Genomic DNA, 14,264 nt, shown 5'->3' on the forward strand with positions numbered 1-14,264 from the left:
TTATTTTTGTTTAGTTTTGTTTATTTATTTGAGAGTGACAGACAGAGAGTAAAAGAGGCAGAGAGAGAGAGAATGGGCGTGCCAGGGCCTCCAGCCACTGCAAAGGAACTCCAGACACATGTGCCCCCTTGTGCATCTGGCTAACGTGGGTCCTGGGGAATCAAGCCTTAAACCCGAGTCCTCAGGCTTCACAGACAAGCACTTAAGCACTAAGCCATCTCTCCAGCCCTGTTAAAGAAATTTGTGTGGACACATCATGTGCTGGTACCATCATTTCCTTCCTCGCTGCCCCCATTCCACTGAGGGCTCTTCTCACTGAAATTGTTGGTATTTACCATGGGGTTGTGAATTATGAGTTGTGAGAGCAGCGTCAGTCATTGTGGGGTGGGGCAATACCTCTCTATTCCCTTCCACTCTGTGACTCTTACAATCTCCCCCCCCCCCCCTTTCGCAAAATTCCCTGAACTACGGTGGGTATGTTTTAAGTCTACTTTAGTGTTGAGCTCTCAGCAGCTTCTAGATTTCTGCTTTGGCATGTTTGGAGTGTCAGTATCTGTCTCATCACCCTGGTACAGGTGTCAGGCTCTCCATAAAAGCAGCACTCTTGCTCATCTCATCAATCTCTCCTCGCTTTTACCTAGGCCCTACTTTATGTGCAAGGGGTGGCTTATCTCCTTCAATGGAGTCACCCATCTTTTCTCATTTTGTTGATAGATTTTGGTTGCCCTAGGTTCTTGCTGCCTTCTGTAAAAGAAACACAAATTCTCCAATAGAGAGTGAAATTAGCGTAGGTTAAGGGGGATAAACTTGTTAATTTAGAGAGATTTTGATGGGTCTAGTCTCTTTTGGCCAAAAACTAGTGGGTGCATCTTGTTGGAGTCCATAATCTTGGTCTCTGTATGATTCTGACTTGGTTCCCAGTTCCAGCTGTAGGTTACTTTCCACTGAGTAGATCTCTTAGTCAATCAGAGAGCCATTGGATACCCACGTAGTCTGGATGCTATCATTGTACAGGTGTGTATGTATTGTCAGGCTGGTTTGCTTTCATATAGCAGTGTCCTCTCCTTGTTCACAATGTTGGCCAGTTTCCTCCAGCAACTTATATAATGTTTTCTAGTACTGTATGGGCAAACCATCTAGAAACTGACTTCCTGCCAGATTCTAGCCTGATCTCTTGAAGTTTGGTGGTACAGTCTTTCAGTTCACTTATGTACAGGATCCTGGAACTTTTGATCGTCCTTGTTCAGCTTCCCAACTGATGGGGATTACATGTGTGTGCCACCAGGACTTGTTAAAATCATATATTAAATTGCCTTTTAACTTCATTTTTCTTCTTTTTTAAAAATTTTTAACTTATTTGAGAGAGGGAGAGAGAGAGAATGGGTGGGTCAGGGCCTCCAACCACTGCAAATTAACCCCAGATGCATGTGCCCCCTCATGCATCTGGCTTACATGGGTCTTGGGAATTGAACCAAGGTCCTTTGGCTTTGCAGCAAATGCCTTAACTGCTAAGCCATCTCTCCAGCCCTTCATTTTTTTCTTTTGTGTTTTTACCAAAAGATAAAAAAATCTTGGGCTGAAGAGATGCCTTAGTGGTTAAGGCACTTGACTGCAAAGCCTGAGGACCCAGATTCAATTCCCCAGCACCCATGTAAGCCAGATGCATAAGGTGGCATGTGTGTCTGGAGTTTGTTTGCAGTAGCTAGAGGTCCTGGCATACCTGTTTCTCTCTCTCAAATAAAAATTTAAAAAAGAATTAAAATTCTTTAAGTTGCCTTTGTCTTCCATTCCTTCCTATGATCAGCCATCTGTTAATTATATCATAGCTTATACCCAAGAATCTAAATATCTCTGTCTGGAAGCCTTCTTGTCTAACTCTTCATCTTCTATAGATTCTACAATCACATTTTCTTATAATTGCTTTTTTTTTTTTTTCCCCAAAGGATGGTCTCACTCTTGTCCAGGCTGACTTGGAATTCACTCTGTAGTTCCAGGCTGGCCTCCATCCTCCTATCTGCCTCCCAAGTGCTGGGACTAAAGGTGTGCATCACCACAGCCAGTCCCCCTACCTTTGATCACAACTACTTTTCTTTTTTTTTTTAAAAAAAAATTATTTATTTATTTATTTGAGAGCGACAGACAGAGAGAGAAAGACAGATAGAGGGAGAGAGAGAGAATGGGCGCGCCAGGGCTTCCAGCCTCTGCAAACGAACTCCAGACGCGTGCGCCCCCTTGTGCATCTGGCTAACGTGGGACCTGGGGAACCGAGCCTCGAACCGGGGTCCTTAGGCTTCACAGGCAAGCGCTTAACCGCTAAGCCATCTCTCCAGCCCACAACTACTTTTCTTAATGCTTCTTCCTCTTGACCCTGAAACTTGGGGATTGGTTCTCCATTGTTGTCTGAAGTCCTCGTTTTACATTCTTTTTAGCAATTCTGTCTTATTTCTGAATGACTCACAGATCTGTTTGTTGAGCATCCAGAATCTTATATGCAAATAAGATCAGGGTCTTGCTAATACATTGAGCCCAACCTGGGTCTTTTTGTTATTGCTGCTGCTTCTGTTTGCTTTGTTTTTGTTTTTAAGACAGGGTCTCATTCTAGCTCAGACTAACCTGGAACTCACTATGTAGTCAGGCTGGCCTCAGACTCATAGCCAAATTTGTCATGTAGCTAAGTGTGGCTATATGACTGAGATCTGTTCAGGAGATGAGTCAAAACAATGGGTCACCCTCCCTGCTCTACACTTCTTTCTCCTGTAAGAGCAGTCTACACAAATGAAGTATTCCAAGTGATTGCACCATGAGAAGAAACACAACTCCATGATTCTGGGCATCACATCTATGCCTTTAAAGCAGAGGTCATTTCTGTAGAGGGCCAAATAGTATTTCATGCTTTGTCTGTCACAGCTATTCCATTTATCACTAAAGTGTGAATCAGGTGGATGCTGAGTAAGTAAGTTTGGTTGTATTCCAAAAGAACTTACACAAAGAGGTAGGCCAGATCTGGCCAACACAATTTGCCAATCTCTACTCTCAAATCCAGACAACAGATTTTAGTAAACAGCACTTTCCTCTTCTCTTTTCTTTTCTTTTCTTTTCTTTTCTTTTCTTTTCTTTTCTTTTCTTTTCTTTTCTTTTCTTTTCTTTTCTTTTCTTTTCTTTTCTTTTCTTTTCTTTCTTTCTTTCTTTCTTTCTTTCTTTCTTTCTTTCTTTCTTTCTTTCTTTCTTTCTTTCTTTCTTTCTTTCTTTCTTTCTTTCTGTGTGTGTATATATATTGTGCTGCATGTGTATGCATACTTAAATACATGTGGGTGCACATTTGGGAGAGCAGAGGTTAATCAGATGTCTTCCCCATCACTGAAGACAGTCTCTCAGTTGAACTCAGAGTTGCCAATTTAGCTAGTCAGGTTGCTCTGGGGATCCTGTCTTCACCTAACAAGTCTGGGACCCCAGGCAGGCCATCATATTCACTTGGCATTTACATGGATGCTGAAGTGGATTTGGTCTTCACACTTGCACAGCAAATGCTTTATCCACTGACCCTTCTTCCTGGCTGTCATTTCTTCTAGAGCCACTGGTTTTTGGATCCATTCACTGAAGAAGCTAAGACTAAGCCCCAACTTGCATATATCCTAACCATTATATCACTCTGTCCTTTTGTTTTTGTGTTGGTCATACAAGATATCTTAAAAATGGCAGCACATTTATTTTCTGTGTTCCTTCTAAAATGTAAATTCTGAGAGTTATAAGAACTAATTCCGTATCCTGTCTTCAATGATAAATAGAACATTGTACCTGGTATTTCACTGAATGAACAAGCAATGGATCGGAACTAGTTGAGTAGCAGAAATCGTGAAAAAAAAGAAAAAAAGCTGGAGGTTTTAAATGCAGTGAGAAGCCTAAGGAAGAAAGCAAAATGGTCAAAACTGAATCTTCCAAAACAAAGTATTGTCTTATTTATCTAAGCCTAGGGGGGAAAATTGAGTTTGGTAGTAAACACACTAGCAATAAGGAAAGGGCTAGAAACCTGTTTTATTTGGTTCTTTTTTTTTTTTTGAAGATGTGCCACTTTTACAGATAGATGATTTGGCATATACACTTGGAAAACCCTTATAAAATAAACCCTTAGCTAAGATGGCTTCTAAACAAAAAAGTCTGATAGGGGGAATAAAAAGGCAAAGAAAAGTTGGTATGAAAAGGAATTTTGTCTTAAAAATATGCTGAAAGCTGAGCATAGTGGTTCATGACTATAAACCTAGCACTTAGGAAGCTGAGGTAGGATTTAGACTAGGAAAATATTTCGTGGTATACTTTCACTCTACCCTGATAGTAGTACTCAAAATTGAATATAACGCATGTCATTTGAAATGTAAATATCACTCAGAGTAAATGAGTAGAGTGGGTATATTTTCTTATGTGTTACAGATAAATACTGCAACAAGTACAGCTGACTTAAACTCAGTAATAAATGAATACTATAACTACCTAGAACTTATTGGATGTCTAAGACTTATAACAACATTAAGTGATAAATATAGGTTGGTAAAAGACATACTTTTTAACCATGTAATTACAAGAGTCAAAGCACCCTTTGAAAGGTAAGTTGTTTGCTTATATTTTAAAGATTCTCTCAAATTACATGCTTTGTTTTGGTTTTTTTCCTTTTGGTTTTTTGAGGTAGAGTCTTGCTCTAGCCCAGGCTGACCTGGAATTCACAATGTAGACTCAGGGTGGCCTCAAGTTCATTGCGGTCCTCCTACCTCAGCCTCCTGAGTGCTGGTTTAATGTGGTTTCTTATTTAGAATGTGGGATATATTTGGTAATGTAAATGTTTAATTTCCAGGAAAAAATTTAAGTGCTATTTTAAAATAATGCTTTAAAGGCATTTACCACCACACCCAGCTTAAAGTTAATTGTAAGGATAATTACTGTTCTCATCATTCTGTATAGAATTAACAAAAGCAACATAGGTAGAAGCAATCATTTCAGTTTATAATTTTTTAAAATAAAAATCATTAATCTTCTTCCCACATAAAATTAACTTTCTTGTCTACCTGTTCATACACTAGCCAGTAGGCACCTGCCAGCTGCTGGTTGAGAAAGGTTCTGGCTATTTTATGATTAACAAAATCTGGTTTTCACGCTTCTTTAGAACATTTCTGCAAGCTCTTTGTCCCATAAATACTTAAAAGAAGTTTGAAACTTGTGCGTCTCCTCAAATACCACCAAGCCAGTTCTAACAGTTGCCAAGGTATAGCTAATCATGTTTATCTGTACCCTCCCTTGTTATTTACTCCAATTATTAGACTGAAATGATTAAAGTGTCATCTCAGAAGTCATTAATTCAATTTATATGGGCTGGGAAACAGCTCTGGAAGTAAAGTACTTGTCCTTCTGATTTATCTCCCAATTGCTGGGGTTACAGCTATATTAAACCAAGCCCAGCTCAGTTATTCATTTTCAGGCTCTTTCTTTTGATGGAACTTTTAATAGTCTTGTAGCTTTTGAGATTCATGGTGCAACAGGGCTTCAGAGTCGTATTGTACATTCTGGTTGTAAGGAACCTTTTTTTCTGTTAATGGGAATGGTACTTCACTTCAGAACCATAGTCCAAATGCTATAGATGTTTGTTTTACCAGTCCTTTTCAGTGGACCAGAACTGGAAAATATAAGAAATAACAGATGTCTTGCTTTGCTCTTTATTTAAGATAAAATACACCATTTGTAATGCTAATTCTCATTCACTGTTACTTGATTTTTATTTAACGTTTTACTTGTCCCATGTGGAAAATAGCCACTTCCCTCAGTCTCTCTTGTAACCCAGGCTGGCCTTAAACTACACTATGCAGCTGAGAATGGCCTTGATCTCTTGTTCCTACTACTTCTCCCTCCCAACTGTTGGGATTACAAGTGTGTTTCATCCAATGTAGTTTAAGAATCCCAATTCTTTTTTTTTTTTAATTTTATTTACTTATTTGAAAGTAACAGAGAGAGAAAGAGGCAGATAGAGAGAGAGAAATATGAATGGGCATGCCAGGGCCTCCAGCCACTGCAAACGAACTCCAGATGTGTGCATCTGGCTAACATGGGTCCTGGGGAATCAAGCCTCAAACTGGGGTCTTCAGGCTTCACAGGCAAGCACTTAACCGCTAAGCCATCTCTCCAGCCCAAGAATCCCAATTCTTAAGTACACTGGAGAATTAAAAGATTTACCAGCTTGATTTTATTTTTCAACATTTATAAGCAATAGTCTCATGATAGTAATACTGACATTTTTACCAATAAAATATTGCTGAAAATAAAATTGCATTTCTTGTAAAGGACTGTACAGTCAGATTACTAAGCTTATAAGTCATTTGGTGATTCTCAGGTGATTATAATATTAACTGGGTATTTCTTTCTCATCATATATTCTTTTTAAATATTTACTTATATTTGAGAGAAAGAGTCTGGGCATGCCAGAACTTCTTGTCATGCAAACAAATTCCAGGTGTTTATGCCACTTTGTGCATTTGGCTTTATGTAGCTGCCAGGGAATTGAACCCAGACCAGCAGGTTTTGCAAACAAGCAACTTCTACCACTGAGCCATTCCCACACCATTCATTTCTTATTCTTAGTAACTAATTTTTATTAAAATTTATTTATTTATTATTTTTTGGTTTTTTAAGGTAGGGCCTCTCTGTAGCCCAGGCTGACCTGGGATTCACTATGTAGTCTCAGGGTGGCCTTTAACTCACAGCGATCCACCTACCTCTGCCTCCCAAATGCTGGGATTAAAGGCGTGTGCCACCACATCAGGCTAAAATTTATTTTAAAAAACATATTTGTATAGCTGCAAAGGTAAGTATATGGTAAAATATTTAGCTCTCTGATACTGACTGAATTCAAGGAAGCATAGCTTTCATCTCTGTTACCTCTACCTTCTATCTCCTTATAAAGTAACCAGTTGGCATTTCTTTTTATTTGTAATGATAGCAGAAAAATGTGTGTGTGTGTGTGTGTGTGTGTGTGTGTGTGTGTGTGTGTGTATTTAATCTCTTTTATTAGATAAATAGTAACAAACCAGCCACACCTTTTCTACTAATAATTCAAAACAGTTTGTTTTATAGCTCCATGGTAGTAAGTAGGCATATTTCTTGGGCTGGTTTTGTTTTGGTTTGCACTTAGCAATTTTTCCCAGTACTTCATCTAGCTACAAATAGTTTATTTATCATTGCAGAGCAATTAAAATCACTGTCATTCCTTTCTACTTTTTGGTTTTATAGGTCTGAGAAGTCAGAAGGTCACAAAAAGTTTCCCTATTAAGTGGTGTTTAAATTAAATAGGAGTTGGGATGATTAAAAAAAGAAATTACTGAGTAATCCCTCCTTTGGTGTAATAGATGGAAAATTCTGTAGCAAAATATATAGTGAGCTTATAAGAAAATAGCTCAGCAGATGTTAGAAATAGTAAAGTAACCTAGTATCCTAGATATCTCTCCAACAATAAGGGTGCTTACTTTTCAAACATCTTTATATTATGAAACTAAATAAGAATAAGGAAGCAACCTGGCCTCATATACACTTTCTTTTTGTAGTGTTCAGAGGTATAAATGAACTTGGTGCTGTTTTCTTGATATTTTTCAATAGAAAGAAAACCAAGAAAAGAAAGCCTCTACTACAGCCAAAGGAAGAGTGAGATTGTTCCTCTGTAGTCTCTGATTCCATACATGGCAAATTTTATTAGAGCTTTTAATTCATATGCTCTGTAACTTCCTGTAAGCTGACTTATATTGCTAAGACTCCCAAAGATAGAAACTTAAGGAATAGCTTCTCTCTATGGTCCCAATACTTTACTCTCTTTGAGCACCTATGTTGGATTGCCATTTCCTCTATTTTCATATTTTGGAAATATCAAAACCTTCTACTTGCCCTTAGCTTATTTTTAATTAATTAATTTGTTTGTTTGAGAGCAACAGAGAGAGAAAGAGGTAGGTAGATAGATAGGAAGAGAATGGGCGCACCAGGGCCTCCAGCCACTGCAACTCCAGACGTGTGCACCACTTGGGCATCTGGTTTACATGGGTCCTGGGGAATTGAGCCTCGAACTGAGGTCCTTAGGTTTCACAGGCAAGCACTTAACTGCTAAGCCATCTCTCCAGCACCCCCGTACCCAACTTATTTTTAAAGTTTATGTATGAACCACAAAATCAACAAAGTAATTGGTCTTGAGATTCTAATACTTATTTATGCTAGACATAAGCAAGTGCATAGCAGCTAAATACAGAACTCTGTGAAGCCTAATCAGAATGCTAAAAGCAAAACAAACTGCACAAAAGTGAAATGTTAAGATAAAGAATAAAGTAAAGACAAATCATTCCATTATCCTGGGAAACAAGAATTAGGAATGGCACACTAAGGATTTAGAAAAGAGAACAAATTGAGACAAGGTGTTATTGCAGTGACTGGAAAGAAAGGATGGGTGCAGTATAAAATGGAATCAGTCAAATAGTACTGTTTTAAGAAACTTATAGTGGGGAAGCATTAGTTGGCTTTAAGTTATATTAAATCAAGTGTAAATCTTTTTAAGGAAACATTCTAAAATAATACAAGTAGAATGTATAACTTCCAAACATACTGTTTAGGTCCTCTTGGGAAAAAATTAATAAAAAGAGGAGATAAGTAATACAGCAGATTATCTGAAGGGTAGAGGGAGAGCCATTATTATAGATAGAAATAATAGCCTGTGTTCTTTACATATTATTTGTATTGTAAAATATTTATTTCTTCTTATAATGTTATGTTTTAATGAATATTTGATCTTTTATGTATTTTTGTATAATAGGCAATTGATTTTATCATTATAGATTAAAATATGTTCCAAATTTGTTGTCTCTGTTAATTTCTTTTTAATAGTGCATAAATTTAAGGTTTTCATTTAGCTAGGGGTTTTTTATTTTCCCCTTTGTAATTTCTAAGAAACTTCAAGATATTTTAATAACATAAGAAAAGTTTTAAAACCAGAAAGCCAAATAATATAGTCATACAAAATACTTATTACTGCTTGTGGATTTGAAAGTATATTATATATAGCATCCCTCATGTGTAAATGCATGCAGTAGCTTTGTGGGCAACTACTTTTCATTTGTTTTTATCTTAATCACCAGGTAAGCTGGTAGCAAATCTTCATTTACTAATAATGTAATATATGTGTACATGTTGAATTATCATTTTTCTTCTCAAGTTTTAAACAGGGTCTGAAAACTCTTGGAGTTTTGGAGAAAATTCAGACTTACCCAGAAGCATTTTATAAAATCCTCTGTCATAAACCTGAGACTCTTTCTGCAGAAATCCTTAGTGATCTTTTCAGAGTACATACATTACCTGACGTACAAACTTTGGGATTTTGGAACAGTTACTTACAAACTGTTGAGGGTATGTGAATTTGTTTTAACTGTCTCAGAGTGATTGTTTAAAGCATATTTAATTCTTAGATTTTTGCCTCCTGCCACTTATAAGAGTTAAGTCTGCTAACTTTCTATTAACAAAGGAAACATTTTCAGAAAAGGTTATTAAGTAAACTTGTATGCTGCAATGTTCTACATAATTTGAGATAAAAGTTTGTCTAGAAAATGTTAAATATATAGGTAATTGTGACAGCATTTAACAGTCTTAAAACTAATTAGCTGGTTTTTGTTTTGAATTTAAAGTTACACAGAACTAGCCTTTAATCACTGGTTACGGCTATTCCAGTGATTTTTTTTAAATGTTTTTTTTGTTTATTCTTATTTATTTGAGAGTGTCAGACAGAGAAAGAGGCAGAGAGAGAGAGAATGGGTGCACCAGGGCCTCCAGCCACTGCAAACAAATTCCAGATGCGTGCACCCCCTTGTGCATCTGGCTAAAGTGGGTCCTGGGGAATCGAGCCTCGAACAGGGGTCCTTAGGCTTCACAGGCAAGCACTTAACCGCTAAGCCATCTCTCCAGCCCAATTCCAGAGATACTTATTACTGAAAATTAGCAATGTAAAATCTATTTTAATGAATTTAAACTTTTATCTAGATTTTTAGTTTATCATTTCTTTTTTTTTTTTTTTTTTTTGAGGTAAGATCTTGTTTTAGCTCAGGCTGGCCTTGAACTCACAGTGATCCTCCTACCTCTGTTTCCCAACTACTGGGATTAAAGGCATGCACCTTCATACCCAGCCTCTTTGCATTGCTTAAATATCATATTAATTAACAGCTAGCTAGAAGAAGGGCAGGGTGTGGTGCACACCTTTAATGCCAGCCTGGGGAGGCAAAGGTAGGAAGATCACCATGAGTTCGATGCCTCCCTGAGACTACATAGTCAATTTCAGGTCAGCCTGAGTTAGAGTGAGAACCCTACCTTGTAAAACAAAACAAAACAAAAAAACCAATTAGCTAGAAGAGGTCAAATGCTAGTAGTTTGTCTCTGATTTTGAGTCCAGCTTTGAGATTCACTTTTTTTTTTGAGTCAGGGTCTTTCTGTAGCCATTTCTGACTTGGAACTCACTTTGTAGTCCAGGCTATCATCAAACTCACAACAACCCAACCCCCAAGTGCTGGGATTAAAGTTGTGCACCACTATACCCAGCAATATTCACTTACTGACTATACTGTTTACCTGTTACCACACTTGACTTAGTGTTTTAGTTTGCTGGAGATGAATGTGGAAATCTGTTGTTTCAATTTCCAGTCTAGTTGGGGAAAGAGTCTATGATGATAGCAGTATGTAATTTCATTTTTTCTTTCTCAGATGGTAAATCTTCAACAACAATGGAAGACATTCTTGTGTTTGCAACCGGTTGCAGTTCCATTCCACCTGCTGGATTTAAACCCACTCCTTCGATTGAGTGTCAACCTATGGCCTTTCCTGTTGGGAACAAGTGTAGTAACTGCTTAGCTCTTCCAACCACACACACGTACAAAGAATTTCAAGAAAACATGGACTCTGCCATAAGGAACAGGCCCAGACTAGGGCAGGAAGAGAGCCCTCACTACACTGGACATCAAAATGTTCTTTGAGCAAAGACATTCTTTAGAAGCTGCTTTGGATAATGTTTTGTTTCTATTAATCACGTTTGAACAAATGTGTCAGCTTCTTGGACTAATAAAATATATGATATTAATACAAAGGAATTTTTTGACCATTTTAACCACAAAAAAAATATGATTAAGGTACTCCGGTCAAAATTTGTGATATTTTTGACTATTATCGAAACATCAATATAAGTATTTTTAAAACAGTTGTACAGATTTTAATTCAGGTATAGTAGCATGACATATATAAGAAAAAACTGTTCACTTACTATTTTTGTAAATTAGAATTGCCTTTAGGATGCCATAATTTTTATAGGTTTTTTTTTTTTTCTTTTTACTTTTCAAGTTATTTTAAAGCATTAAAGAAAAAAGCTGATTGGAGCTGGATGTGGTGGATCATGCCTTTAATCCCAGCAAAGAGAGGATTGCTGTGAGTTCAAGGCCATCCTGACACTACATAGTGAATTCCAGATCAGCCTGAGATAGAGTGAAACCCTGCCTCGAAAAAAAAAAAAAAAAGTACAAACCTAGTTTAATCTTATCATGAGTCAGAAGCATGTGCTAGTTTTACTTTTCTAGGATGACACTAAATTAAAGTTTGTAAATGTTCTTATAATGGGATTTATAAGAAAATAAGCAATACTGCATTTACGTTAGAGCAGATGGGAAAATAATATATAAAAAGCAGAATTGTACAGATAACTCCGGTATCTACAGACATTGAAAAGGCTTAAAAATAGTGCTACATAGGCTGGCCGTGGTGGTGCACGCCATTAATCCCAGCACTCAGGAGGCAAGAGGATCACTGTGAGCTCAAGGCCACCCTGAGACTCCATAGTGAATTCCAGGTCAGCCTGAGCTAGAGTGAGACCCTACCTCAAAAAACCAAAAAAAAAAAAAAAGTGCTACAGTATTTCAAATATAGTTGAAAATATCTAAAATAGCATATCTCCTTTAAGCCATGGTTTCAATCAGTTTTGATATGTGTTTGTTTTTCTGATACCCTTTGTGTGATATCAGTATATCTGGTTGATAATCGTTTGAGGTATCTAAAAGATCTCTCTTGTCATGTGGCAGATTTGGCTATTTGATGGTTATTTATTATTAAGATTGTTGTATGACAAGTAAGCTAACACCATAGTGTTTTATAATTATCTTATTTGCTTTCAAAATGTACCTGTTTTATATAAGCAATGAAGAAATAATAAAGTCAAAATAAATACAAATAGAGTGGACAAAAACATCAGTTCACCACACAGAGAAGCATCTCTTTGTTTGTTTAGTTTTTGTGGTTTCCTTATAAATTCTTTGTTTGCAGGGTTTTTTTTTCTTTAATTTTTATTGATTTAAGATAAGTTCTCACTATGCATTCCTGGCTGTCCTGAATTCACAGCACTCCTGCCTCAGCCTGCCAATGGCCGGGAATATAGCAGCCCTAAGTGTTGGGAGTATAGACATATGTCCTACAGTATGTTATTTTTAAACTATTTAGTGCTACTTAAAGTATCAGAAAATCATGTAATTTCAAGATAAGTAGTCCCAGGACTGGGGCTACAGCTCATTTAGTGAAGTTCTTTTCTTGCAAGCATGAAGACCTGAGTTCAGTCCCCAAAACACACACAAAAATAGCCAATTTCTAATTACAGTGTTGGGGAAGTGGAGACAGATGTATCCCTGGGGCTCACTGGCCAGCCAGTCTTGTTTCCTTGAGTTCTAGGCCAGTGAGGGGGTTGTCTCAAAAAATAAAGGTAGATGGCATCAGAAGAACATGAACACACCAAAGATAGTCCTACACTGAGCATGATAGCATATACTTATAATCCCAGGACTTGGGAGGCTGAGACAAGATCAAGGGGTTCAAGGCTAGCCTTGGCTACATGAGTTTTATCTCATGTATGTATATAAATATGTACATATGTGTGTAATTCCATAGTAATAGCCCCATATTTATAGTCTGACAAAAGAAAAAATTAGAAAAGTCTAATTTCCTAATCTGTTACTAAGTATAAATGAAGCAGAGACCCACATTTCTACTAAAGTAAATCCTTAGGGTAGGTAACAAGATTTACGTATATTTTTATTGATATGCAAAGTAGGTGTTAGGTATTGGACATGTTCTCATCTTCCCCAAGAAACCATCCTTAAGTTATTAAAACCTTTAAAGAAAAATAATGGGGTTGATATATTATTTCTTAATGCCAAAGGAAAACTAAAATGTCATGTTGGTGTCATTTTCCTTATTACCTTTCTTTTTTTTTTTTTTTTTTTCAAGTTGTATTTACTTGGAGACCGATCAGTTAAAATGTTACTTTAAGTATTTTAAGGCATATATTTGTCTTGGGTTACATTGTTAGATCATCAAATTAAAGTTTAATGACATAAGCCTTAAACTCAACCTAAAGCTTTTATTCCAAATCTGTTGATAAATTGGATGTTTTCTGTTTTACTTAGTTCTTAAAATGTTTTAAAGGCCATGTAATCAGTGCAACCCAAAAAGCTATTTTATTATTTGTAGTTTCAATTAATTTTTTCTAGAAACAGTATTTTAGTCCCTTCCTGTATTTAATTTATACTTATACAGGGCTTAGTGATGACATTATACACAATTTGAATATTCGCTTCAAGCAGATTTTAGATTGTCTTCTAGTTTAAAGTTTGTTATGTTAGTATAGTTTTTACAGCTAGGGCATCTCAGAGAAACCTGTTCTTGGTTTACTGCAGCAATGCTATGGGTGGTGTAAAATTGTTCTTTTTTTCTTTTCATATTGTAAGCACAGTTCTCACATAGAATTTTTAAAGGATATTGTTTATAAGTCCTTGTAAATTTGTATATGAATTTCTTAAATCAGTTGTTTAAATGCCATATATTTTGAGCTTATTCTCTTACTGTCAATGTTGATGGAAACCATAAAATGATTAATTGTCCATTATTAATAGTTTTGGTTAGTTTTTATTCATTATTTTAAGAGATCTTTTAAACTACTAAATATAGATTTCTCTGAAGGTATCTTATATAATACTATTCTTATACTTACTCATTTATTTTATTACTGTAATATTTAAGGTAAATTTTTTAAATGTCAGAAAATAATTTATACTTTATAATATTTAGTTTAAAAATTATAAAGAGACATCTTTGTTTTGGGTTAGGTAAGAAGTTGTATTTGATTACTAGCATGAGATTTTATTTAGACACATATGTTGGGCATGTGTAAGTCTTTCTCT

At 36.3% G+C, this 14,264-nt stretch overlaps 1 protein-coding gene across 1 annotated transcript in view; it reads left to right on the top strand.

Moving 5' to 3' along the window:
• G2e3 (G2/M-phase specific E3 ubiquitin protein ligase) overlaps nucleotides 1-11,338 on the top strand; it is a 46,561-nt gene extending 35,223 nt beyond the window's left edge. The window contains exons 13-15 of the mRNA XM_045154504.1: nucleotides 4,426-4,598; nucleotides 9,224-9,414; nucleotides 10,756-11,338. Of these exons, the coding sequence (XP_045010439.1) occupies nucleotides 4,426-4,598; nucleotides 9,224-9,414; nucleotides 10,756-11,024 (633 nt within the window). The 3' untranslated portion in view covers nucleotides 11,025-11,338. The remainder of the gene's footprint in view (nucleotides 1-4,425; nucleotides 4,599-9,223; nucleotides 9,415-10,755) is intronic.
• The last annotated feature ends 2,926 nt before the right edge of the window (nucleotides 11,339-14,264 follow it).

The sequence above is a fragment of the Jaculus jaculus genome, chromosome 7, assembly GCF_020740685.1.
Source record: "Jaculus jaculus isolate mJacJac1 chromosome 7, mJacJac1.mat.Y.cur, whole genome shotgun sequence".
Lineage (NCBI taxonomy): Eukaryota > Metazoa > Chordata > Mammalia > Rodentia > Dipodidae > Jaculus > Jaculus jaculus.